Source organism: Channa argus, chromosome 10, assembly GCF_033026475.1.
Source record: "Channa argus isolate prfri chromosome 10, Channa argus male v1.0, whole genome shotgun sequence".
Taxonomy (NCBI): domain Eukaryota; kingdom Metazoa; phylum Chordata; class Actinopteri; order Anabantiformes; family Channidae; genus Channa; species Channa argus.
Window position 1 is genome coordinate 22,694,673 of NC_090206.1, and position 26,317 is coordinate 22,720,989.

The 26,317-nt window shown below is 37.7% G+C and overlaps 1 protein-coding gene across 31 annotated transcripts in view; it reads left to right on the forward strand.

Annotated features, from left to right (window-relative positions):
- prom1a (prominin 1a) overlaps window positions 1-22,785 on the forward strand; it is a 78,615-nt gene extending 55,830 nt beyond the window's left edge. For 2 of the 31 annotated variants that reach the window (XR_010915308.1, XR_010915321.1), the window contains 18 exons: window positions 811-934; window positions 1,548-1,651; window positions 4,660-4,744; window positions 7,546-7,692; window positions 9,241-9,312; window positions 9,871-9,963; window positions 11,474-11,491; window positions 12,040-12,093; window positions 12,183-12,263; window positions 12,350-12,418; window positions 13,739-13,828; window positions 14,339-14,454; window positions 15,128-15,151; window positions 15,587-15,655; window positions 16,642-17,698; window positions 17,859-17,909; window positions 19,329-19,356; window positions 19,703-22,785. Coding sequence is in view for 5 of the 31 variants with exons in the window: in XM_067517969.1 (XP_067374070.1) it covers window positions 811-934; window positions 1,548-1,651; window positions 4,660-4,744; window positions 7,546-7,692; window positions 9,241-9,312; window positions 9,871-9,963; window positions 11,474-11,491; window positions 12,040-12,093; window positions 12,183-12,263; window positions 12,350-12,418; window positions 13,739-13,828; window positions 14,339-14,454; window positions 15,128-15,151; window positions 15,587-15,655; window positions 17,595-17,664 (1,216 nt within the window). In the remaining 26 variants the exon portion in view is untranslated. Of the gene's footprint in view, window positions 1-810; window positions 935-1,547; window positions 1,652-4,659; window positions 4,745-7,545; window positions 7,693-9,240; window positions 9,313-9,870; window positions 9,964-11,473; window positions 11,492-12,039; window positions 12,094-12,182; window positions 12,264-12,349; window positions 12,419-13,738; window positions 13,829-14,338; window positions 14,459-14,783; window positions 15,656-16,641; window positions 17,699-17,858; window positions 17,910-19,328; window positions 19,357-19,702 lie in introns of those variants that run through there. The other 29 variants (XR_010915319.1, XR_010915323.1, XR_010915325.1 and 26 more) reach the window with 27 other exon arrangements.
- The last annotated feature ends 3,532 nt before the right edge of the window (window positions 22,786-26,317 follow it).

Below are 26,317 nucleotides of genomic sequence, written 5' to 3' on the forward strand. Positions count from 1 at the left end.
ATTTGTCGTCCTGCTATCACTTTTTTCTCTATTATAACAACTCTGTGAACTTTCTGTTGGGATGAATAAAGTATCCATCCATCTATCGATGCCACATCACTACCATTTATGCTATAGTACTGCAGAGTATTCAAGCATGTTGAGCTAGAGGTGCTGTTGTAATTGTGTATTGTACTGTGTAATTTACATTCATTTAATGATATTCTCCTAATGTATACTGATATATCTGCTTTTCTTTCATATTTATTTATTTATTAAATGAGAATTTTATATTTATTTTTCGGCTAACCTTTCGGCTTATCCCGTGAGTTCAGGGTCGCCACAGGTGATCATTGTCCGCATGTTGATTTGGCACAGTTTTTACGCCGGATGTCCTTCCTGACGCAACCCTCCCCAATTTCTACCGGGCTTGGACCGGCACTGCACAGCTGAGGAGGGGAATGGGCTGTTAGGGGTTCAGTGTATTGCCCAGAGACTCTTTGACATATAGCCGTGACCGGGGTTCGTTACCAACTGAGCTACAGCTGCCCTATTTATTAAATGATAATATAATTAGTTATTTATTTAATATGTCAAATTTCATTCACTGATACAGATTCAGAGTAAATTGATACTGGACCTAGTTCTACATTTAATTCCCCTCTTCACCTTATACAGTGTCTAACTTACATTTCCCTTTAAGCTGACACTGCTTCCTGTGATAGAAACTTAAGGCCACCTCCAATCCACCAGTCCACTACTGTGAAAGCTACATCTGTCATTGTTCTGTGTGTTGGCTGTACCTGAGAGCTTGTCTGTTCTTGTTCACAGTGGTGTTGGATTTAGCTTCATCTTCTCCTGGGTGCTGATGGGAGTGGTGACCATAATCTTCCTGATTGGAGGGAATATGGAGAAACTTCTTTGTGAACCTTACCAAACCAAAGAGCTTTTCAAGGCAAGTTATACAATCAGACTTTGACTGGATTTCAGTTTATAGTGTTAATATACTTATACTCTAAATAAACTTTGACACTAATCTCTAAATGAAAGAAAGCAGTTGCTCCCACTTAAGTTTGTAATTTCATGCAGTTAAATCATCTATAAGCAAACTTAAAATGTGTTCGTTTTTAAAGTGAAATGTAAACCATTTCACCGAATTCATGGGACATAAAGAGAGACTGAAAGTTGGATTTTATTACTGAACAATAATTCAGACAACAGTCTCATTTTTTGCTATCTTAGCACAGAAAATAGTTTCAATATGGCTTCACGTCTATAAAAAGCTCAGCATTCAGCTCAGCAGTATTTTCTAAGCTATTAGGATTAGTTCATCCCAGTATAACAGTAACTTCTAGAAATACAATACATACAATATAGGACCACACAAAAACATGAGGCATGGATGCTGCTGTATTTGGGTACTTGGTTGGTTTTGAATTACCCTGATCTTAAATTAAATTTTGCACTCTAGACTTTAAGTCAAGTTTATGTCATTCACTGACTAATATAATTTTCTTCCCAAGAAAGATAAAGATCACATATGTTCTTTCTGGCTCTTTCTTGGCTAGGTTATAGACACCCCATATCTGGTTAATGAAGACTGGAAGAACTTCATCCCTGGCTACATGTATAACGACTCCGACCTAGAGCTGACAGCAGAGAGCTTGTACAGGCAAAGCAAACTCATTTTTTATGTATTTAGGTGACAGTTTTGTGTCTGTCACCCTTCAGAGGCAATGCTGTGATGAAGATTATTCTTACTTCCTACTTCACATTTGTCTTCTCATGTCATACATTTATGCATTTCATGTTTATATTTGATTAATAAATGGATTAGATTTTGCAGCAAGACAAGCCACAAATTCAATATAATCTGCAGAGTCTGGAGTGGATGATACTGTCATCTTTTATACTTTGCTTAGATTTTTGTTTTGGCACAGGCGTTGGTCAGGTATCAAGCAAAAACTGAATATTTTATGTCCATTGATTTGAATGTAAATGAGGTAGAGCGAGAGTTGCTATTAACCTTGAGCAGCTAATTAGCATCCTTTCTCTACAGTATAGGTTGCCTTTCCTTCGCTGCTTTCTCAGTGATTACATCAGCTTACATCATCTCCCTCTAGTGAAAAGCTGCAAATCCTCAGTAACTGGGATGGCAGAGCTGCAGTCATTAGATTTCCAAATAGAAGAGTGCTGGTTCAACAAGTTGTCGCCCATTGAAAAACAATCAGTGTCATAATGTACATTATGTGAGTTTACAATGCCTTGCAAAAGAACTTTTTAACATTTTGTTACGTTAAAACCACAAATGTAAATGTATTTTATCGTGATATACCAATAAAAAGTGGCATAAATGTGAAGTCAAAGGAAAATGATAAAGGGTTTGTAAAATATTTTTACAACTAAAAAGTGAAAAGTGTGGCGTGCATTTATATTCAGCACCCTTTACTCTGATACCCTTAACTAAAATCCAGTGTAACCAATTCCCATAGGAACATGGATGGAGGAAAATAAAGGACAATCTTAGAAGAAAACATTTTAGAGTCTGCAAAAGACTTGAGACTGGGGAGGAGGTTCACCTTCCAGCAGGACAATGACCATAAACATACAGACAGAGCTACAATGGAATGGTTTAGATCAAAGCATATTCATGTGTTAGAACGACCCAGTCAAAGTCCAGACCTAAATCCAATTTAGAATGAGCTTGAGGTATTTTGCAAAGAAGAATTTCCCACAATTCAATTAAACTTTATTTATCTAGTGCCAATTCACAACAAAGGTATCTCAAGGCACTTTACAGAATAAAGTCAAGACTATAAAGATGTATAAGATGAGAAAACCCAACAGTCCCCCCTTGAGCAAGCCCTAGGCAACAGTGGAGAGGAAAAACTCCCTTTAACGGAGGAAACCTCCAGCAGAAGCAGGATCAGGGTGGCCGGCCATCTGCCTTGACTGGTTGGAGCGAGTGGAAAGTGAAGAGATAAAAGAAAAAAGCAACAGAGAAGCCAGTGAAGGTGAAATATGATCTCTCTTCCCAATTCCAGTCAGCACTCTTGCTGCAGCATTTTAGATTAATTGCAGGCTTTTTAAGAAGTTACTGGGGCATCCACAAAGTAGGGAATTACAGTAGTCCAACCTAGAAGAAACAAATGGATTAGCTTGTCAGCATCACTTTGAGACAAGATGTTTCTGATTTTGGCAAGGTAGTTTTTGGCCTTCTTCGTAAGTGCAAGAAGGGTGTTCAAGAGATTTGGTTGTATGTGAGGTAAAGGACAAGCCCTGGTCAAAAATAACTCCAAGGTTCCTTGCAGTATTACTGGAGGCCAGACTTATGCCATCTAGAGTAACAATACGGTTGGACAGCATATTTCTGAGATTTTTTGGCCCAAATACTATGACAGAAGAAAGAAATTGTGGGACATCCAGGCCTTCATGTCTTGTAGGCATACCTGAAGCTTGATTGAGTGACTTTCTTTCATCTGGTTCCATAGATCAATATATCTATATATAGTCAATATCAACATAGCAATGGAAATTTATGGAGTGTTTTCTAATAATGTTGCCTAAAGCAAAGGGAGACTGCGTAATCCTCCGAAATCCTCCGATTTGCGCAATCGGGCATCATTAACTCCCGAGTGACCAATAATCTTACTGTATTTACGTTAATCGTTAGCAAGGAGTTTCAAGTATGATTAAACGTGGCCCGCTCTTGCCCCATGACTATTGCCGCTGAAGTGTCTAACTTTACGTTTTTGACTACAGAGCTGCCAATTACCAGAGTAGGTTTCTCAGCGGGTGTGTCGCTGAGTGGGGAAATTGAGTAGAAACGTTAACCGACTGGTGGTGGTCTGTTTAGCATTAAATCTCTTAGGAACCATCACCCAGGTGGGGGCAGCTAACAGGGGCTACGCTAGGCTGGTCTGCACCAGCTGTCAGGGCCTGACTAGCTGGATTATTTTCTATGGTGTGGAGGAGCGCCTCCAAAGTTCAACAACCTTACACTTGTTTGGAATTTTGTTAACATTAGCTAGTCATATTTTAAAAGATACAACAGTATGTCACATCTCAAGTACTAACACTTGTGCAGAGAACTCAGTTATTTATTTAAGGTAAGAGCTGCGATGAATCGGTGAACTGTCCTTCAGCAGAAATCAAACTGTTCAGAAACAGGAAGTGATCAATATGTTTACGGCAGGAGGAGCCAATGGGCAAAAATGGAATTCTTTAGATGTGCAAAGCAGGTAGAGACATACCCAAAAGGACTTGCAGCAAAAGGTGGTTTTACAAAGTATTGACTCAGGGGGGGCTCAATACAAATGCGCATCACACTTTTCAGATATTTATTTGTTAAAAAAATTAAACACCACTTACCATTTTCCTTTCACTTCACAATTATGTACCTCTTTGTGTCGGTCTATCACCTAAAATCCCAATAAAATATATTATATACATTACATATATATTTGCATTTGTGGTTGTAAAGTGACAAAATGTACAAAATTGCAAGTCGGAAGATTGCACGTTGAAAAACATATTGTTTTCCATCAGGACGCATGTTATTGTGTTAATGTACTTCCAATCATATTCACTTGGTGGCAGCAAATATTTTCAATGTGACATTTAATTTCCTCTCTCTTTTTTCTTTGCACCTGTGTGTATGTATTTGTGTGGCGTTTTAAGGACGTGCAAAGAGAACAAAGGCATCTACACTGCCATGCGTCTGGACAAGGTCTTCAACATCTCCTCTTATCTGAATACTACAGGGGTTAGTAAACTCAACATATATCATTAGAAGCACTATGTCATATACTACCTAGTATTCAGATGCCTCTATGTTCATTTATTCAACAGTGAAACTCAACTTCACATGATAAAAAAAATAAAAAACCCTAAAATAAAAGATTCCTACAAACCATTTTAATTCCAGTGTGAAAAAGTCTTTCATGTGCCTAAACATAAACAGGATTTAGGGTATTAAGCTTTAAAGGGTTACAAACAATTTTAAGTTGCACTCTGATGTAAGCTAATGGTACTTTGTGACATTTGGCTGATACTTTAATACAGATGAAGGCTTCAATGAGGGAATTCTTTAGGGTACATGAGCAGTTTCCTAGGAACGTAGGCTACTTTTAAATGATAAACCTAAGCAGTTTCTGAGCTGATACCAAAGCCATCCCTCCCTCCTCACCATTTCCAACATTTAAAAAACGTATCCAATTTTTTTTTTTATTACTCTAACCAGTCCCTGACCTATATTAGATGTCATAATTCAGACGTATAACTGGTAAGCTAAATCTCCATCCTTGTCTACAGCATTACATTAACATTACTTAATGATTTATTTTCTGCCAAACCAAAATGTGTGCTGATGGCCAATATCTTTATCAAGCCTCCGACCTGACCTCAGCTTAGGCCTAAGACATTACACGTTTGTAAGGTGGCATTTCTTTTTGACACCGAGCCAGCTATAAGCTATTTCTGCCTGGGTAAGTCACTCAGCACTTTCCTGCCAGTTGGCTACACTGCCACAAAACTGCTGATATGTCTCATGTGGCGCTTGTTTCCAGACATCGGTCATTTGTCTTCATTTAATGCTTTGAAAGTCACAAAAATGGCACAGTTTAACGTGCGGTGGGTCACTTATTTCAGCGCTCGCGTGGCTGTATAACAGATTATGGCTCTTATTTAGTTAGTGAGTACTATCATTTCAAATCTAAATGCACTCTTCCTTGCTCACAACTTGCCTTTTATCGCCTTGATGCAATATGGTTTTCGTTTGGGCTACTGTGGAAAGAATATTGGTCTAATTCTCAAATGCAAATGACATGCATTTTAATATCTGTACATAATGTTCTTCCACTTAACAGGTTGTTGAACCTTGTGACATTTCTTCCCCCCAAAACATGTCATCATAAGATTTTATCAGCTCATCTTAGCAAGACGCCATTTATACTGCATTTGCTGGCTTATAATGACAAAACTGTGAAGACATTATCTTTTTACTTACCCCAACTAGCCATAATTGCAGAACAGTAGGTTGTCCGTGAAACTGTGGCTCGCTCGAGTTGGGATTTTCCGCACTTAGGTCAAGACAACATCCATTCATTTAGCAAGTCCGTTAAGTGGGAGACAGTTGCATTTGTATTACAATTTTACGCAATGGAGGTTGCTGACACTCATTTTATATTACTTACTCTTACAGTACATCTTACATTACACTCCTACAACGACAGAACGACACAAACATCTACAACATACTACTTGTATGGAATCTAAAGGTTAGCTAGCTGCAACCTGCTCGCGGTACCTTTAACGCTAGGATAACCGAGCGCTAACTGCTAGCCGTGGGGAGCTGGGAGGACAAACTTTTTAACAAATTCATGCTAGCGTTTTTAAGATAACATTTTATAGGTATATGTGACATGACTCCCAAAATATGTCATGCGTATCAACATTTATTTTCCATGACTTAACGCTAGCTACTTACAAAGCTCGTGGGATACACCTGTTGACGTTAGCTAACGTTTAAAAAGAAAGAAAATCGGTGTTGCCAGATTTGGCTGAAATAAAGTAATTTAGCCCTATGACGAGTAGCCCAATCAGTGTCTACGACTTGTTCAATTGTCGTAAAATTAACATTAAATTAACATGAACATCATATTAATTAGTCATTCAAATTTAGTAAAAGGGTTTAAGCTTAAGATGGGTTAAATGTAAGTATTTTACGAGTTGTCCATTTTCTGGCATGAATAGATTTGGAAACTATTGAACCTAATGACATTAGGATCAAAGATGCAGTTTCTGAATTCTAGATACAGATTTGTTTTATTTGTTTGTTTGTTTTTTAGTTTTGAGTTTATTGTGAAATTCAGCCCATCTGAAAATATACTGTCAATACCATATAATCAGAGGAACAAACAACTTTATTTCCAACATGTTCTTTTATTGTGCTCTCTTTATAGTGTCATAAAAAGCACATGTTTTATTTTTTGCTGGTGAAATTGCATATTTCAAGACATTGTTTGTGAAAATCGTATGCCAACAAGCCTATAGCTTTTAATTGTTATGCTTTTCAAAGAGGACAAAAATGAAGAACTAATAAACTATATAGTTTTAGACTGTTCTACAAAGTTCTGTTATTGACAAACATACATCAAACTATTTTACCAATAGTTTTAAAAATATTTTTACCAACATCTGCAGGAACAGCTTTGCTGTTTTTGGTCTAATATTTGATAGAGGAACGTGATTTTTGCATTGCAGTATATTTATTATGTCCTAAGTCAATAGATTATGTACAGAAACACATTATTAGCAACTAACATTTATGGTAAAAAAAAGAGAACCTACTAAAACAAACAACACCAAGACATAACATTCTAATGCAACATGTGGACTGTCAAGTCCCCACAGTACTATATAGTATGCATGTATCATATAGTAACATCCTGATGTTAGGCTAAGGAACATTTACATTCAGCAACAGTTTAATAACCTTGAATAATGTTGTAGTTTTTATAGCTACAGGCTTCACCAAACCTATTGCTCTATTGTCATTGTTTGCAGTTTACTAAGGATGTGGAGGGTCAGCTGAACAGCGTTAAGATCGACCTCAGAGCAATAATCTTGTTAGAAGCAGAGGGAAAGCAGAACCTCCTGGATTTCTCTGAAGCAGGGCTCTCGGAAATCAACTACGCCGACTATCTGGAAGAGGTGATGTGCACATGCAGTACAGAAAGTAGCAGAGACATAACAATATACTGGGATGAGCAAAGCCATAATTATGTAATGAAAACACAGGGACAAACCAGTTATGCTTAAAATGTGCATGGCTGCACACAAAATGTGCAAAGAAAATCTTGTAGGAAGTAGCACAGAGACTCACACACTTTCACAAAGAGTGAGCTGGAAACAAAAAATGGGCCGATAGACATTACATTAGTGTTCCAATAGCTCTCTAAAAATGTCAGCTTATCTTCAGATCAGTGTAAATAAGACTATATACAACAGTATATTATTGAACTTACATACAACTGCATTACATTACTCCAGTTGAATTTTAATGGTGTGATTTCATAAATAGCTCAGCTCCTATATCTCCGTTAAACAGCCTCTTTCTTGGCTGTGAGTTATCGTGCAGCAGGCAGTCGTGCTTTACCTGATATGAGCTGTGACATGGCACAGTACATTGGGTTCTGTTGCAGACCACTGAAGCTCGATTATCCAAAAGCACTTCTGCCAAGGCATGGAGTGTGCAGGAACGAGCCAGGACTTGGCAGTCCCTGTCTTCTCAAACTCCACCTGTCAGGTTCACTTACATTTGTTTCTTGAGAGAGCAAAAAAAAAAAAAAAAAGCTTTAAGGAACCCCCACCTGTCCTGAATACACAAGTCACACTCTGCAAAAGTAACAGTGCACTATACTTCTTTGGCAGAAAATATACTCATATCTCAGTTTAGAAAATATTAAAACCTGGAATCCTTGGGGGAAAAAAACGCTGTTATACGATTATACAGTTCCGATAATCCGTGTTTAAAAATGTAATCAGTGTACTGTCTGAATAATTGAGAAAACGAGTTCAATCGTCCTTTACAGTGGGACTTATGTGATACTTTGATTAGTGACTTTGTAAGTTTAACGTTTAAATTAGCCTGTTAGAGAAAAGGGGAGCAAAAGACCTCAGGATAAAGTGTAGATTAGTATATTGTATTTTTAATTTTCTGTGAAAGGTTCATTTGCAATAACATGTAAACATGTTTTTTGAAAGAACACAGAAATACTTCCAATGTTATTCTGATGCATGTTTAAGCAAAAGAATGTCACACCATGTGGGATGGGCCAGATATCATATCTGACTTATCTGTTTTTTTATCTGCTGCTGGGCATCATTTGAGTGAGGTCATTCTATTGTTCATAGACAAATGTTTGCTAAATGTTTACTCCTCATTAGAATGAAGTCATCGGAGTACTCAAATTTGTCTTTTTGAAGAATATAATGTTTTTAAAAATAGGTATACTATATATTGCTTATTCTTCATTCTAGTGTCTTTATTATTTTCTTCATTAGTCCAAGATGTTGTTTTTTTATTTTTTTAAAATAGTGCAATGAATAAACATTAAATGGAACTACTTTGGTAATGATGAATGTCACGAATAGAAAGTAATACTTTCCAACCATGTATGTGATTGCCGTGTCCCTCATGTCGCCAAGCAGACAAGAAGGTTCAGATTAATATTTCTCTTTATACATCATTATCTTTAGGTGAACAAACGAGTCACTGCGGTGGACCTGCTCTCATTTGCTAGAGAGCTGGAGGCCCAGACAGACCTGATGGTAAGAACAGCTTGGTGCTGCACTGGCTGATTCATAGACATCCACTCCATGCAGTTTCCCTTAATCTGATTTAACAATTTATTTACTATGCCGTGGGAGTTCTTGGTGATAGATTTTGTGTGAGGTTGCTCTGCAGGCTCTGTCAACAGCTGTGCTTAAATAGAGCTGTCTCTAGTTGAAGTCTGTTTATCACTATGTCTTCAGGTGGTTCAGGCAACAGAAGGATAGAGATGGAGGACAGAGGAAGACTCGTAAAAACCTTTAAAGCTCACTTGAAACATTAACATTAACCGATACCCATACTGTTCAAGCGTAAAGTTTACTTTTAATGCCTCTCGTTGTGCTGCTGTCTATGAAATGTGAAGGGTAAAATGAAAAACACTCACGCAAATAGGAAGTAAAAAAAAACAAAAGACAGAGTTAATTGCACATCAGGGAACTTTAAAAAATGACTATTATTTAAGGGAAACCAATAATATACCAAATGGGTAAGGGAATACAATTTCTTTCAGCACTTTGACAAATAATGTTTCACCTAACTTATGGTTCTTTTTTTAGCCCAGGAGCCCTCTGCAGACTTCTCTGAAAGGCCACATTGGCACTCTGCGCCAGATCCATGCTCAACAGATCGTACCTATGGAGAAGTCCATGGTAATGCCCCAAACAATTTACTGATTACTGTCGGGTTTTGATTAATCACTTTTGTCTTATTCGTTCCCTTAAAGGAAACCTTCTCCTTAAAACACCTAAAAACTATATGCAAACAGTGGCAGATGTATTTTTTTCTTTTACCAGACTTTGGCATTCACACAAACTCCAACAGAGAAGGAACAGAAACCATAATTTACTAATGATGGTTGACCCACTTTGAATGTCATCACACCTTACAGTGGTCATAATCTGTTGTTATTAGAGCCATAAATATGGGCCAGTGAGTCCCTGCTTCCCATTCTAGTAAATGGTCTGCACGTATATAGTGCTTTTCTACCTGTTGGCACTCAAAGCGCTTTACACTGCTTCTTATTCACCTATTCACACTTACACTCACACACACCGATGGGGGAGCTGCTATGCAGCTGGCCAACACTCACCGGGAGCAACTAAGTTGGGGTTCAGTGTCTTGCTCAAGGACCAAGGACACTTCAACATGTGACCGGAGGAGACAGGGATCCAACGAGCAACTGGGGGGGATTGGTGGATGACCGCTCTACCTCTGGCGCCACAGTAGCTCCGAGGTTCAGTAGGTCCTCCAGGGTTAACTGCTGTTTGTCAGGTTTAGGCACAAAAACATGTTGGGTATGGTTATGGAAACAACAGAACAACACTGAGTAAAGTAACGACACTTAACAAATAGGACATGATTTGGTTTCTCTCATTTCTCTCCACCACGACCACTTGACTACAAATACTTAAACAACTTAAACTTACGTCACCAAATGCCACGCGGGCAACTTTTATATTTACTACAGCCACTAGATGTCACCAATTTCCAACTCACCTCATTCATAATTACTATGCCAGTAGGTAGTAGGTGACAGACTAAGCCACACCTATACCTCAAATGGGCCGCTGGATAAGGGCTTACTCATTTTTCTTGGCCAAAGTGTTTTGATTTAAAATTGTAAACCACCTGCCTATCACAAGACAGAAAGGTAGCTTTCAGCAGGTGAACAGTCTGTGGGAATAGGTGGAGACCAAAACCGAGCTAAAATGAGAGTGAACATTCACCATGTCAGAACCACAACTAGAAAATAAGTGAACATGTAAAAAAGCAAATGTTTGGTATCACATTCACCCTATCAACTTACTACCAATGTGAATTTGTGTACAGAACTTATTGTGCTGCTTCCAAGCGGCCAAGAAAATCTGCAAATGCACATTTAAAAAATTTGTATCTCAGAATCCGTGATATTATATGCTCGGAAAACAGGTTCATCAGAACAATTGTGGTAATGTCTGCTAGTATGTATTGTCAGTAAAACCAAAACTACTAAGTAGGAGTAAATGATTAATTAACCTTGTGCAGACATCTATTCATTTTTATTTTCTCTGTCAAAGACAATGCTGTTTGTCTGAATAACAACAAGGACTTACAGCTACTGACAGTTCAACTCTAACACAGCTTTAATGTTTTTTTTCTTACTCTTCTATCAACTTCAAGAAATATGTTAAAGCGAGGGTAAGCAGACGTGTCCATCTTGTGTATTAAGTGTCTCCGCTCATTAAAACCTTTGGAAAATTTATGTTTGGCAAGTAGAAGTGTTCCTACACACAACTTGACAGTCATAAAATAATTTCTAGATAATTTTAGATGTTGTTTTAGGATACTGTGTGTGTGTTCATGTATTTACATCAACATAGACATTAAGTATTGTTGTACATGAAGAGTTTTGCATCAAGACTTTCCTGAATATCCACCCTTGAAGGGAAATGTTGTAATAATTCAGTAATTATTTGGATGTCCGTCCATCATTAGATTGAAAACGTAGGACAGATTGTGTTCAGTTGCTTACATACAATCTAATGTATGTAATACATTTTTTTTTGTGGATATTTAATCTTGCAACAAAATTCTTCTGCATGCCTGTAACGAAACAACAGTGCTGTTCATCAAATGTGTGTTGATTTAGGTGTCCCTTTGTGTTTCGCTGGTGACCCAAGCTATTAAAATCCCCATTGCTGGTGTTACTTGGTTCCTAATTGTGTTGTTAATTTCCCTTGTTAAAGAGTGCACTGAACCAGAGTATGAGGTTCCTGGAGAGAACAGGCTCAATCCTGCCTGTAAGTAAACCAGCCTTTGAGTCTACATCAAACATCTAGATTTAGATTTAAGAATAATCTCAACAAAAATCGTGGTTTCTTCTCTACAGAACAAAGTCTTAGCAGTTCTTGATGCCACTGATGCCGCCCAATATCTCATCTCTCATAATGCAACAGATATAATTAATCAGGTAACAAAAAAAAAAAAAAAAGACTTTGTTTGTATTATCGATTTGTGATTTATTTGTAACTCACATAATGTCTTAATCTTCCTCAGGAAACGGGAAAATACACAGCGACTATAGTTGGCTACTTCCGTCAGTACATAGAATGGGTCAAAACATCAGTAAGTGTGTGTTTATTTGTTGAAGCTCATGTGGTTCTCACTTTTGCTGTTAGCGTTGACTTACATGTTTGGTTTTAACTAAATGAACATGGACCAAACAGTGGCAGCACCCAAAATAGTTATGTGCTGGCAAAAACACAGCATGTTGCATAAGAGTTTGGAAGTGTATATAGTAAAGGCAAATATAACAGTTACAACGTCTGTAAATGTGAGGAATTCTCTTTGCGGCTCATTGGTTTCTGCTTTAGTCAACTAGAGGAATTCAAAACAAAGGGCAAAGAAAAAGAGAAAAACAATATGTTTGTGTGAGGCCGTTTTATCGATCTCAGAACCGTCAATAGAACATTTTATTGAAATCAGAATGTTCTGGGGGTTTTAAAAGAACGCTAAGTTACAGTACACAGAACCATATAACGGTTAGACATTAGCAAGAAAAAACTGAATTTATGATGCTAATTAAAAGAACAGTGTTGATGTACAGTCAGAGGTGTTAGAAGTACAACTAAAGTAAAAGTGCAAGTACTTTCTTGTATATTTAAAATATATAATAAAGTAGTATTATTGTAATTACTAAAGCAATGGCAAGAACTGTACCTGTTTATACCTAATTTCATGGACTGAAAAAAGAAATTGCAGTCAGTGGGACTTTTTTGTGCAAACTTAGGTCAGAAGAGGATGGTTAGACTGATTCAAGGTGATAGGCAGGTTAGAGTAACTTAAACAACGTTTGTTACAACTGTCCAGAAGCACAACATTTCAAATCTTGAAGTAAAAGAAGCAGATGAAGCACCACACCAGGTGCAGCTCCTGTCACATTGGAATAGAAAACTGAGGCTACCAAAATGGGACAATAGAAGACGAGACAAATGTTGCCTGGTCTGTGTGCAGCTGACAAATCTGCAACAACTGCATGGTGCTATCATGTCGATATAGGCCGAAATTTCTAAAGAATGTTTCTTTGGAAAGAAGTGTGTGAAGTATGTGCAAACAAAAACAGCAGCTGGTAAAGAGTGAGCTGATTTTCACGTGCTGACTGCTTCAGCCATAATAATATCATTTATTCAATAAATAGTGTTAGGAATCTACATCTGCAATAAGTAAGTAAAGCTGTCAAATAAAATTAACTAAAATGTATAATAATACACTGAATTTAAATCAATTAAAAGTAACATAAAATGGAAATACTCCAGAAAAGTTCCTGAAGGTTCTACTTAAATACATTACTTAAATAAAGTACTTATTTCGGGACCGCTGTGAAGAGTTCATATTCCTGGATCTCTTGTGTGCTGATGTTTTCAATTTATGTCCTTTTTTCTGTAGCTGGCCATGGAGGTTGCACCATGCAAGCCCTTCAGCAACATGATGGACACAGCAGAAATCATCACTTGTAGCTTCTTGGTCGATTCTATGGTAAACATATTGGGCTTGTACGAAAAACTGCACAAAAACATGGACAGGAATGGGTAATGCAAGGCTGCTCTTTGTAAGCCATTGGAAATGAGCGTAACACAACACATTTACTGTAGTTCATGTGGGTTATGTGTCTCTCAAATTCAAGTTTGCAAAGAATTTTTCCAGATGTTAGAACAGTCATCGTGCTGCCACTTATGTAAGTCACACCCAAAGTGAAACAAACATGTTTTTAAATGGTGCATCTAAAGTCACAGTCCTTTTTAGTTTAGTTGGAAATCTTAGTGGGAAGTGATTTGCATCTGATGATTAATATGCTGCTCATTACTGATATATCTGCGACAAAATGTCAAACAGACACATATTCAATGTTCTATGACAAAAGTGAAACAACAGAAGACTCATCTCCCAAAGAAGAAGCTGTAATCATCAGTAATGAATACATTATGAAAACAGTTGCGTAGTTATTATCTTCCAAGTTTGGTTTTGCTCTTATTTTCTGTCTTTTAGAATACTTTCTGGATGGGTCTGGGTTGCAGCACCCTCTTCCTGCTCCCGAGCATCATCCTTGCAGTGAAATTAGCCAAGTACTATCGCCGGATGGACACAGAGGATGTTTACGATGAGTAAGTAGTTTTATTTAGACAGTACGTGCTGCAAAATGCTATGATGCCCTGAATGTTTAGCTCCCCATTTCACTACCCGGTAAATATATAATGCTAATAAGTTATTACAAGACTTTATTTGCTGTACAGTGGTTGCAGGAGATTCTTCTGTTTCCATCTTATTCTCTGTTTAGCTTACTATTAAGATGGTATTTGCTCTTTTGTAGCAGTTTGATTGATTTCAAGTCGGTACATGATAAATAACCTTTTTAGTTTTTTTTTTTTTTTCACAGTAGCACTATGGATTTATTGTGGATTTATTTTCTCCTCCAATTTTGTCTTCTTTGTAGTTCCTCTGTTTCTGGGACTTGGCATTTTACTTTGTGATAACCATTTCTACTATTTCCATCCTCCGTGTCATTTCTTTGTTTTCATTCGTCTCCGTCACGCACTTGGCACTTTACAAAGAAACGATGACGCATTTGTCATGTAACTGTTGAATTTCTTCTCCATGAACCTTTTGTTCACCCTATCTGGGCTCGTTTTGTCATGGCTTTGCACAACACAGTGGTGTCTCTTGCCATGCGATTAGTGCTGGATTTACAGGCAGCTTTCTGGTGCCCTTCTATCGCTGAACATTTCAATAACACTTCGATTTTGTTGTTGTTTTTTTTTCTACCTTGTATCTTTATAGCATTGACACAATTCCTATGAAAACGTAAGACATTTTACCCATCTCCTTCTCCTTGTCATCTTAACTACTCTGTGTGTTTCTCTGGATGTTGTACATAGAATTGTTTACTAAATTCTTGGTGCTGGTTGACGTTTTTACGCTTGGAATTGCTCTTACGGGTGGATGGTGTGGCTTCTTGTAATGTGCTACCTTTTAAAAGTGTCCCTTACTTTCATGAAGGGCTCTTGCAATCATTACCTTATAAGTCTGCCTGTTTTTTGTAAGTTATTGTTGTACATAAAACACTATAGTTTATACTCAGCAATGTTTTATCTCCTAACACTCTTTTGGAGCAAAGTTTGGCTACTCAAAAAATAACACATTTTTATTCTGAAAGTTTGATCAGCATGCCATGTCTCTCACATTACATTTTTCATCCTTTTTTTTTTTTTTTTTTTGTATACAATATTTTGTTTTCAGTATGGAAATTGGTAATAATGGTTATCATAGTGAGCACTCACAAGGTATCCCAAATCCTATGATGACAAGGTAACTATATTAATCCTCTTGATTGCATGTGATGTGATACAAAGGCATGCCTGGGGAAGGGGTTTTTTTTTTTTTCACAAACATAATTACGTGGCTGGATAGATAGTGCATGGCATGAAGGGAGTTGATTCCTTGCACAAGCACACACACACTCATCTGCAAACTAAACAATAATATGGAATCTGACAAGTAATGGTAGCGGTTATTCCATTATATTATATGTGTTTTTCAATGGTTTAATCACTACCATTCAAAAAATAATTTAAGAAATTTGTTGAGGGATAGTTAACCTATTTTAGAAAATCGTTACTGCACTTATGGCTGAGCCAGGCCCAAAGCCCATCAGCTTAGCTTAGCACACAGGTTCTCAATCCTGGTCCTCAAGGCCCCCTGCCCTACTTGTATTCTAACTATTTGTGCACTAGCCATTGGATCCAGGTACCTTTACAGCTCTGTCTGTGTCGCGTTCTGGCTCTAACGCGGTTGCTTGAGTTGATGGCAGCCATTCTAGTCGGAACCATTATGTAGGACTTTCCTCTGTAGCCTTTTAAGTAGGAAGGGAAGTGTTTTCCTCCTGCTAATAGAAATGGTAGGAAAAAATTATGTTGCACGATGAAAGAAGTAATAATAAAGACAAAGGAGCTGAATAAAAAACAAACCACATAGAATTACTCAAGCATTGTAGAAGCTTTTAAGAACAAGGTCAAATAAAGGAAGTGTCAGCCCCACAACGAGCCTCTCCACTGTCCCAGTGGGACTTGGTGCCCTGCAGAGAACGAAACCAAAAATTGTCACACACACCCCTATCTACAATTACACCATTGTAGCCCCCATTAAAACTGTTCTAAAATGATTTGCCCCATTTATAAATGTTTGCTACCACTGCTTCTCTGTCTCACTGTCAAATGATCTGCTGTAAAAGGAATCTTAATGCATGCTCTGGATGCTCGTGTGAATGAAACATCTTCCTGTTTCCTCTCGTTTAGAGTCAGCCAAAGTCCGATGAATGTGCACCTGATCATTTTGTTCAGAGAGAGGCAAGCATGTCAAGCTTTGGTGTTGTGCTGAAAGCGCTGCTCATTTGATTTGTTTTCCCCCTTTAAACTAATAAAATGTCTAACTGCATGTTATACTTTTTTTTTTTTTAAGTTGGATTTGGACAGAGATGCATTGGAACAACCAACTTACTGCAACCAAAGCTATAGGCAGAGAGCAAAACAGCCTAATTATAGACCAGAAGACCAGATGTCAGCTGGTCTTTGCTTCCACAATTATCTTCCACACCATCTTTTAAACTTACTGAACCTGTGTTTTACATGTATAGTTTCATTCCAAGATTGAACGATCTACACTTTGAGCTAGTGACGCCTTCCTGGGAAGTAACCCAGGAAGGCGTCAAATGGATCAAATGTTTTGGAATAGAAGTAAATTTGTTCACATTTTTTTTGAACAGGAAACTAAGTAATCTATTAGATGACCTCTATTGACCTTTTTCAGCAATAAGTAGCTGAAACGCTTAAATCTTAATTTAAACTGTGGTTCAAATCTCCGCTCCTAAGCCATGAGGCAGCTACAACAAACACAATAAGAAAAAAAGTGCTGAAGATCAGGATGTTTTGCGCAACAAAAAAAAATGGACATTTTTGTAATAATCCTGCAGTATGAACAAAGTCAATAAGCCCAGAGATATCATTCCACATATCATTTGGTGCTTATTGCCCTGAGAACCGACTGTACAGTTCCTTCACATATTTGCACCAGAGGAGGCTAATTAAGCTTTTCTGCTCTCTGCTTTGTGAAGCGCTTATGCGTCTCTTCTCTTTGTTTTTGCCTAGTAAAAGAAGAGAAGCATGCGGCTGTTTCACAAAATGATGGAACTTGAATTTTTACATTGTAGCTTTTAATGTTATGTGATGTGTTTATGTGTGTGTCCTGGTAGCATCCCTACCTATGACACTATAAACAGGTTCCCGCGGGCCTCGGCTCCTCCGAGGCACATTGACTGGTGACAGAGAGCCAGCTCCTGGTCTGGTTGCCTGAAAGGTACTGGAAGGTTTCTCTAACCTTGTTTAAATGAATTATGTCCTTCTTACACCTTTTCTTCACACAGCTCATTGTCTGCTGTCACCATGCCATCTGTCTCTCTCCGTCTTTGGCTTTCTTACGTCCTGCTCTAACCTAGTCTTCTCACACTTCTTTACAGCTTGTTTTAGTGTTTTTCTGCTCACAGCAACGTTGCAGGAAAACGGTCATGGTGAGAATTGCTAATTTTGGAATCACTAACGAACCATAAATGTCTTCACAGTGTTTATGTCTGACTGCTTGTCACTTCTTAGTTAGTGTGTTGTAGATGACAGTGCTGCATGTGCTTGTCTCCACCTCTGTTTTTTACTGTTTGATGCTTATTGAAAATTACAATTTAGTTCTACAAACTGCCTTATTGACAAAGCAGTCGGTGACCTGTCTGACCAGCTTCATCTTTTTTATTCCAACTTTATGGGCAACAGTGTATATATGAATATGCAAATGTTGCTTTTCTAATTAATTAAGATAATATTTTCTACACTCCAAGCTAATTTGATGGTTATCATGATATCAGGGGTCAGTTAACAGTCAATATCATGCCAAATAGTTTTGGTTTTAGTAGGTTTAGTAGGTTTCAAAATGTGTAGTAATTTGATCACATCTAGCAGTTGTACTAACTACGATAGGAGCAAGAGTGGCAGGCAGCCACAAATAAGTGAAGTTTGCGTAGTGAGATGACCAGGGTTTATGGGAGTGTGACAAAACTCAAGACCTTAAAACAAAAGACAGTAGCTCTTTAACTGAACAGACAATGTAACTTTTCGTGCTTGTACTTACTTTAAAAACAAACAAGTGCCTTTTCTCCAACTCTGGCCTCATAGTTTTTCTGCCAGTAAAGCTGTAACTCCACGTTTAGCACAGTAACCATGACAATAAATGTGCCACGTGTGATAACGACCCAATGTTCCTACTGGCACAAAGAGTAGGGACCTACTTAACCAGCTACATGGGCTGATAAGATCAGATAACGGACCTTTGAACAGGTTGAAAATGTTCCAGTAGCATCCAGTGAAGTGCAGCATTGGTGATAAGTCTTTAAATGTAATTTTAATTTGGTCTGAATCACTACCAAAATTGTAGCAGCAGTGCTCATAAATGTACTTAATGTATTTATTTGTAAGTGGAAAGATTGGTTAATTAGTGTTTTCAAGATTTTTTTTTAAATTAAATGCTGGCTATTTCCTATTTCAGGGCTGACTTAAACAAATATTATTTTAGGTTGGATTATCATTTGCAGTTGGTACATTGAAATTCACATTACATAAAGTCCCATTTTCTCACAGCAGTTTGAAATATAACTTTTTATATTTGGGGAGAAATGCACTTCTCCCCAGTGGAAAACACGTTTTATGGGACTACTGTAACAATAGGCTTTTTAGAAGCAAAGAGCACAATGGAGTTTTTTTTTTTAAATCCTCAATGGATCTTCATAAAAGTGTCAAGACCACAGTCTATTCTTTTATCCCACAACCCAGACAGAGCTGTGTCATTCTCCTGGGCCATTCAAAAGAAAAAAAAAGAAACAAAGCATCCCCTGAATTATTAACGTAATATTTTTTTTAATCTATTTTTTTATGTTTCTTTCCAGTGCCCTCAATAACTGGAACTAAAACGCAGTAAGTTTGTTTTCCCAAATTTTGACATTTTCGTTTTTAGCTCTTCTGAAATTGCTTCAATGAATCCAATAGCAGAATGAGCCATTGCTGTTAAATACTCTGTTTATAACAAGTGTGAAATATAATTTCTGAAGAAATATAAATCTGAAGTAACTAATTCAAACCAGAATTCTCAAAGTGCTTAAATAAGAGTCGGGCTTTTAGTTTTTCTATGTTGGTACACAAATACCAACAGTGTTTGTTTGAGCAGTGTTTGTGCAACGGTCTTTAAAGCAATGCTCATGTACATTTAGGAAATTTTAGATTCATTAACCAAACCCTGTTCTTTTTTCGTGGGTATTTGTAGGTCACATGTTTCACAACCCCTCTGACCAGATGAAGCTCAATGAAAGCTGGTTACCTTAAAAGAGAAGAACACCACACAAAGTCCTGCAGGAGTGATCCTCTTCACTACTCAACCTCCCGAACAATTGTACAGCCTACGGTACAGTTACTTGCTCCCAGACGTCCAACAAACTCTGCCAGCAGGACGTCAAACTCTTCTCCCTTAGCATCAATCTGAGCCAGGCTTGTTCTGCGTTTTTTTAAAAGGAACTGCTGTGTCTGTGTTTACATATGTTTGGAAACAAAACCAAGCGGAAAATACATTCAGAGAAAGGACGTGACAATAACTGTGATGCCTGTTCATAAGAATATATGTGCTTAAGAAAACAGTGGCTGAAAGGTCACCTGAAGGTCATGACAAGCTGCTAAAGGGACCAGAGGAAACATTTTTCTCCTGCAGTCTCCAACCGATAGGAATATGATGGATGGATGGACGAAGGTAGCTAATGGCAAAAGGTGGAAGAGTGTCGATACAACTATAATAAAATAATATGTTTTAATGTGTTTAAAAAGTTTTTAATACTTTAATGACTGAGAACTGGATGATTTAAAAAAAGCAGTAAAAATCCTGAAACAGGTCTTTCCCAGGTGGGTTTGGGGGACTATTAAGAGGAAATATAACATAACGTTGTTTACAATATTACAAGAAATAGTGTGCTGGTTTGGGGTGCACTGCAGAAGACTGGTTGCCTTTCAGAAGTACAGTATGTTTCATCCTGGCTTTTTTTGACAGACACGCTCTTTCTCAAAGTGAAAATCCACCCGAAGACTCTGTTACACTGTTAAAAACCCCCCCAACACCAAACGTGATACACTGTTTAATATGTGTGTTACTTTCTCATTTATACACATCATTGCTTAAACTGCATCACCTGCTGCATTTCCCAGAAGGCCTCTAAACTGGCCAGAAATTGATAACAAAATTTGAGTCGTAGTCTTAGAGCAGCAGTTCCCAGATTTGTTTTATGTAGTTTGAATGTATATGTGCAGCCTTCCTTCGTTAGTTCCACTGTAAATGCCAATGAGCTTTTCTTTGACCCTGACCTGGTAAAAATGGCTTAATTGACATAGTTCAGTTTTTAGTATCATAACCATGACAATGAAGGTTATGATAAGGTAGGAAATTTAACCCCAGAGTGGTTTTACCTTCATGGGTTCATTTGAATAGTTGACACCTGAAAACCTAATTGAGAGTAATATTTTTTTTATGCTGGATAACGTTCCATTTTGAGATTGCAACAAAAATTATTCATTTTACACTATTTCAGCATTTTCTTTCTTGTCTTATTTATCATCTTGGGATCCCTCAGAGTTTTCTTCTGACCATTTTAGGGACTCACTCTGGCTTAGACTTTAAAAAAGAAATTGTTATTTAACATATTATTAAATATTTGTTAAATTATATGACACTCAAGTCTGCTGTGATAGTGGTCTACTAACACAACACCAAACAACAAAAATGCTAAGAAAATTTAAGGTACATCACAGAATGGGGATTGATAACAGTGCAAGTACTTTGGGTGGATTTTCTTTTCAGATTATATAAACTCAGAGCATAATGTTTAATATAGCACATGACAAATTCAGAATTTATTAACAACAAGCTACAGTTGAGTTCACTAATGCGCTTCTGCTGAAATGTTTGTTGCTTCTTATAGTGGTGATCATTTTAAAATGGAGAACATATTTAACCAAGCCAAATTCTTTTTCTTTTCTTTTTTTTTTTAAATTGTTGTGGCGTTAGTTTAAGATCTTTCATTTATTTGCCTATTTTGTTTCTGCTTTTTAAAACCTCACAGTGGCTTTGCATACAATTAGACTGAAGAAATAAGTGAATGTATTCCAGAGCTATTTTTCATTAGTTTTGATTGAAATGGAGAAGAAGCTATGCTGAAATCTGTGGCTAATACACTGGACCAGTCAATTCCGTTATCCCGTGCAACTCACCTCAGACTCGTGTTTACAGGTTAGATTCGCAGCTGCTGTCAGTGTAGTAATCAGACATTAGACAATCCAATCAAGGTACGTGTCAGTCAAAATGTAGATTAATAGAAGAATGCTTTACCGCAGTTGAGGGTGTTGATGTGCACTGTGAAAAACAATTTCCATCTTAAAGTCGAAAGTTACAGTTTTATAATAGTTGACTTAATATTGATTTTTTTCTGTTTAATGACGCTGACACAACTTTGAACTAAGTTGCTGTAAGTTTCACTCACAGCAACAACTGTTTGGACATGTTTCACTTCTTGTACCTTACTACGATTTTATGATCATTTTGACATGTTTCCCAATAATATTACAAACTGAGCTGGGCCAAAGTGACAGTTTTTTTGCCACACGAACAAAATCCAGACCGATCGCTACTTAGCCTAATTCTAGGTTTTACATAAGCCTAAAATGCAGTAGCTCACAGTAAAGAACATGAAAAACATTGTGTTTGCATTTTATTTTACATAAAAACATAATTTTTAGGAGACAAGTTTTGCAAGTAACAGTGTCCATTATTCTGTCCTCAAAAGGCAACTAAAGCCGATTTAAAAAGAAAAAAAATCAAAATGTGTCAGCTTTAATTTAAGGAATTGGTTAAAAATACTGTATGAATCATTTTTTTATCCATAGACAACCTATGAAAATATACAGGCTTCTTCATTGTGTTTCCTAATGTGAGGTCAATTCAGAATAACCTCCAGTGTCACGCTCTTATTCACTTCATCTGCATAACCAGATTCGTGTTAAGATGGACATTCTTTTCGGAAAAGTAGCTGTGTGCTCAGTTTGACAGGACTATCATTGCTCTTCTCGACTGTGAGTCTGGATGTGAGGGACCCATGGTGTGAGAGAAAGAGGGTCAGATACTATTAAGTGCTTAAAGTAGATGCAGTGTATCCAAACCCTGGGTTGATGCAGTCAGGACAGGTACTAAGGCAATTGTTTTGAACTGTGATGCTTCAAAGTTGGGCACTGGATCTGCTGAAGAGGAACATTTCATGTAGTGGTGGAAACAAAGTGTATACATTGTGAATAAACTTCAGTTTGTTAAATTCAGTGTGTCTCTCTCTCTCTTTTGGATGTTACATTTTTCTATACTGGTCTATGAAAATGGTATTGTTTTGAATTGGAAGCCCATTCTTGGGAAGCATGCTTTTGATTTGGGTTCATGTTTTTGGTTTTATTAAATAGAGGGGAGAATTGAAAAGTTGTATTGTGTGTGGCTAAAGAAAAACAATGCAGTATATACACGGAAATAATCTGAAAATTTGAGGATTTAGAAACATTACCTTCAGTGGACCACTTCAGTGGTCAGAAACCAAAGAAAGTAGTGGTCAGTTTCTATAAACAGCCAGATGTTTAAGAGTTTTATGCACTTGAGCAGCCATGCAAATCACACACAGGTGGGTTTGATAATTCTGCTTGCAGCTGTTATTCAACTGTTACAAATATGGCTCAAATTTATAGCAGAAAAGTGCAGATTATGTAGTACTGTGATGTTACAAAACCTGGCCTCTAAGCGAAATAAAATGTGAAAAGTCAATTTGTTACACGCAAAACGGGGATTTCAAAAAGGGGCTTTCTAATGTAAGCTGGATCATGTGTATCCAACCAATGCATCGAGCATTTTCATTACAGAATTTACTGATTAAACAAAGCACGTCTCTAATTAGCAAAAGTACTGTGAAAATAAGGTCGTCCACTGGTCCTTTCACGTGTTTTTGCCTCAGTTTAGAGTTGCACCACTTGTCCTCTGACAACAGGTGAACGAAGCTTGTGAGTTAACATGAGTCAAGCAAATCCACTTGAACATGTGCTACAGTGGATAAATGGTAAATGCTCTGCACTTATACTTAACCTAAGAATTTTACAATTGCTTCTCTTTCACCCATTCACACACACACACACACACACACACACACACACGACAGCAGCTACCATGCATGGTGCAGGCCTAAACCACCAGGACCAACGTGGGCTTCAGTGTCTCACCTAAGGACACTTACCAGCAATTGAGGAGCATTGAACCACAGATCCCAGGATTGAACCAGCGTCTTTCTCTCTCTCTCTCTCTCTCTCTCACACACACACACACACACCCTCAGCACTTAGACTAGGCTCAAAGAGATCTGATCTTTCTTAAAAAGGTGGTAACATTACTGCACACGACACTGACCCATAGCGCAGCCTCTAAAATGGGTCTTCTTCATTTGACATGCTGTAACTACTTGTGTCCCAAATCCATAAACATTCTGATTATTTTCAGATTTACAAGAATCACAGTTTTTCTGTTGTTGTGCAACTGAAAAATAATTTATAATAAATAACATGAAACCAATTTAACATATGACACAGAAGTGCACTTTATTACTGTACGTCGTGATGCTGCTGCCACTCGCCACAACCCTAATTTTTAGTAGGAGACGACCGTGTTTATATTCACATATTTTTTCTAAGGAGCTGCAAACCACATGGCAGCGTATTGCTACTTCTGAACAGAGACAGATGGCACCAGAGCTGGGCAAAGCAGATGCAGTGGTTCCCAGAAAATCTCTTTTTTTAGTCTGTTTACTCTGCTGCATTTTTTTACAAAGTGTCCACAGCCACAATTCTGTGGTACTGTCATGAGGAAAGTTCAATAGTTGAAAGCCAGGAAGAAAGTAAAAACCCATTTACTCCTGAATCTTTCCATACACACAGATATCGGCTTTAAAAAGTTGTCATTTATCAAACACTGCATGTTTCATGAGCTGCTGAACAAAACTGTCCTTAGAAGGAAAACAATGCTGTATTAAATATTATGCTCATAAGTGGACAACATTCAATCCATTAATGCAGGGAGAAACTAACGTCGCCTGTAAATGTAGAGCCTATTCTCCCGAAATCAACAGCTTCAGACCTGGTTATCGTACACCCCTGGTTAATATTCCTGAAAAACCAAATGCCCAGCTTGTTGTTGAATTTCTGTTTTAAGCCAAAGCCCAAGAGGATCCCAGCTGGGAAGCAAACTAATTAACTAATTTAAATATAAAGATTAAAATTCCCCCCCAAAAAATCAACCACAACATAAGACAGTGCACACCGTTGTCGGTGAGACCCTTGAGCTTTGACCCTTGATGTCCTATTATAAAATGTCCACCTTTATTCTAATGACACACTTAATATCCGACAATCTTGCAAAAAAAACGAGGGGATCGTTGCAGCTGCTATTTGCCAGAGGGATTATGATGCTCTGCTTTAAAATATTCCAGATCTGTCCGGTATATTGGCTCATGGGACGTACTCAGCCGGGTCATAGTTGTCTAGTTTCTTCTTTTAAAAGCTGTTGTGCGAGTTCTTGAAGGATTTTTGGGATCATTTTCTCCAGAAACAAGGATTTGAATTGAACCTAACACAGTGGGACATTTTACAATAATGCAGACACCTCATCAGTAACTCAGATCAATTGCCTGAGGGTGTAAACCTCTTGTTCTTACAGTAGAGCATGTACTTGGTATTTTAGTGATAATTTTACTATTTTGTGCAAGTACTTTTACTTGAGTACCCTGTTTGAACTTCTCCCATCTCTGGCTGGCAGGACGCAGTTGCTGTGGACTCAGATCTGATCCAGACAAATGTATTTTAGTCCCAACAGACCAAAGAATGTTCTGCCAGTATTCTGGTCTATGTTTGTGTTCTTCACAAAGTTCAGTCTAGGTTCTGTTACTTGTATCTTGGTTCTTCCTCTTCCTCCTAAGAACCGATTACGGATGCTGTTGTGCTCTCACGAATTTTTGTGAGGTCTCTCAATCTGGGTTTTCACAGAATTCCTTTGTGGACCCATACGACATTAGACACAAGCCAGACCAGAACGGATAAAGTAGTGGTGTTCACACTCTTGTTTTAGAAACTTGCTCATGGAATTAGCCTTAAAAAACAAGTGTGCTCTCTTCAGCTGCGGCGATCACGGATAGACTGACCTTTCTTGTACTTTTTAGCCCCAACTTTCTATGCATCCTACACACCAACTTAAAAATAATAAAATTTCTCTACGTCGTCTTATACAGTTTGGAATCTTCCAGATGTGTCCTTTTGTCCCATGTCACTGAGATTAAAGACCTTTGTGTGCAGATGGTCTGAAATAAAAGCACATAAGGCTAATCCTACCCCACCCTACACAATCAGACCCTCTCTGCTTCTAACCACCATGTCTGATATGTCAGCATTTCTTCTTCTTTCTTAATTGCCACAGCAAGTTACCACGCTCCGCACTGAACTTGGGCCGGCATGTGGCTATACTTGCGTTTTTTTGTGATCGTGGAGTCTGAGTATTTTTGTTTAGAGGGGAATGATAGGTTACTCTGCATGGCACTGAGCTCCAAGCATGCATTATGTTAGTATGTACTTTAATATATTTTCATCATATTTTCAAACTGTTGACTTTCCTCATTCTATTAGTTCACATCCAGGTAAACACGAGCATGACTGTCAACATCTCAGCTTTGAGCTCTAACTGATGCTGTCTTATCTCCTCCTCCTGCTTTTTTTTTTTTTTTTTCCAAATTCCCTCTTTGTCTCCTCACTCGATAAATAGCTGAGGGGACCCTGA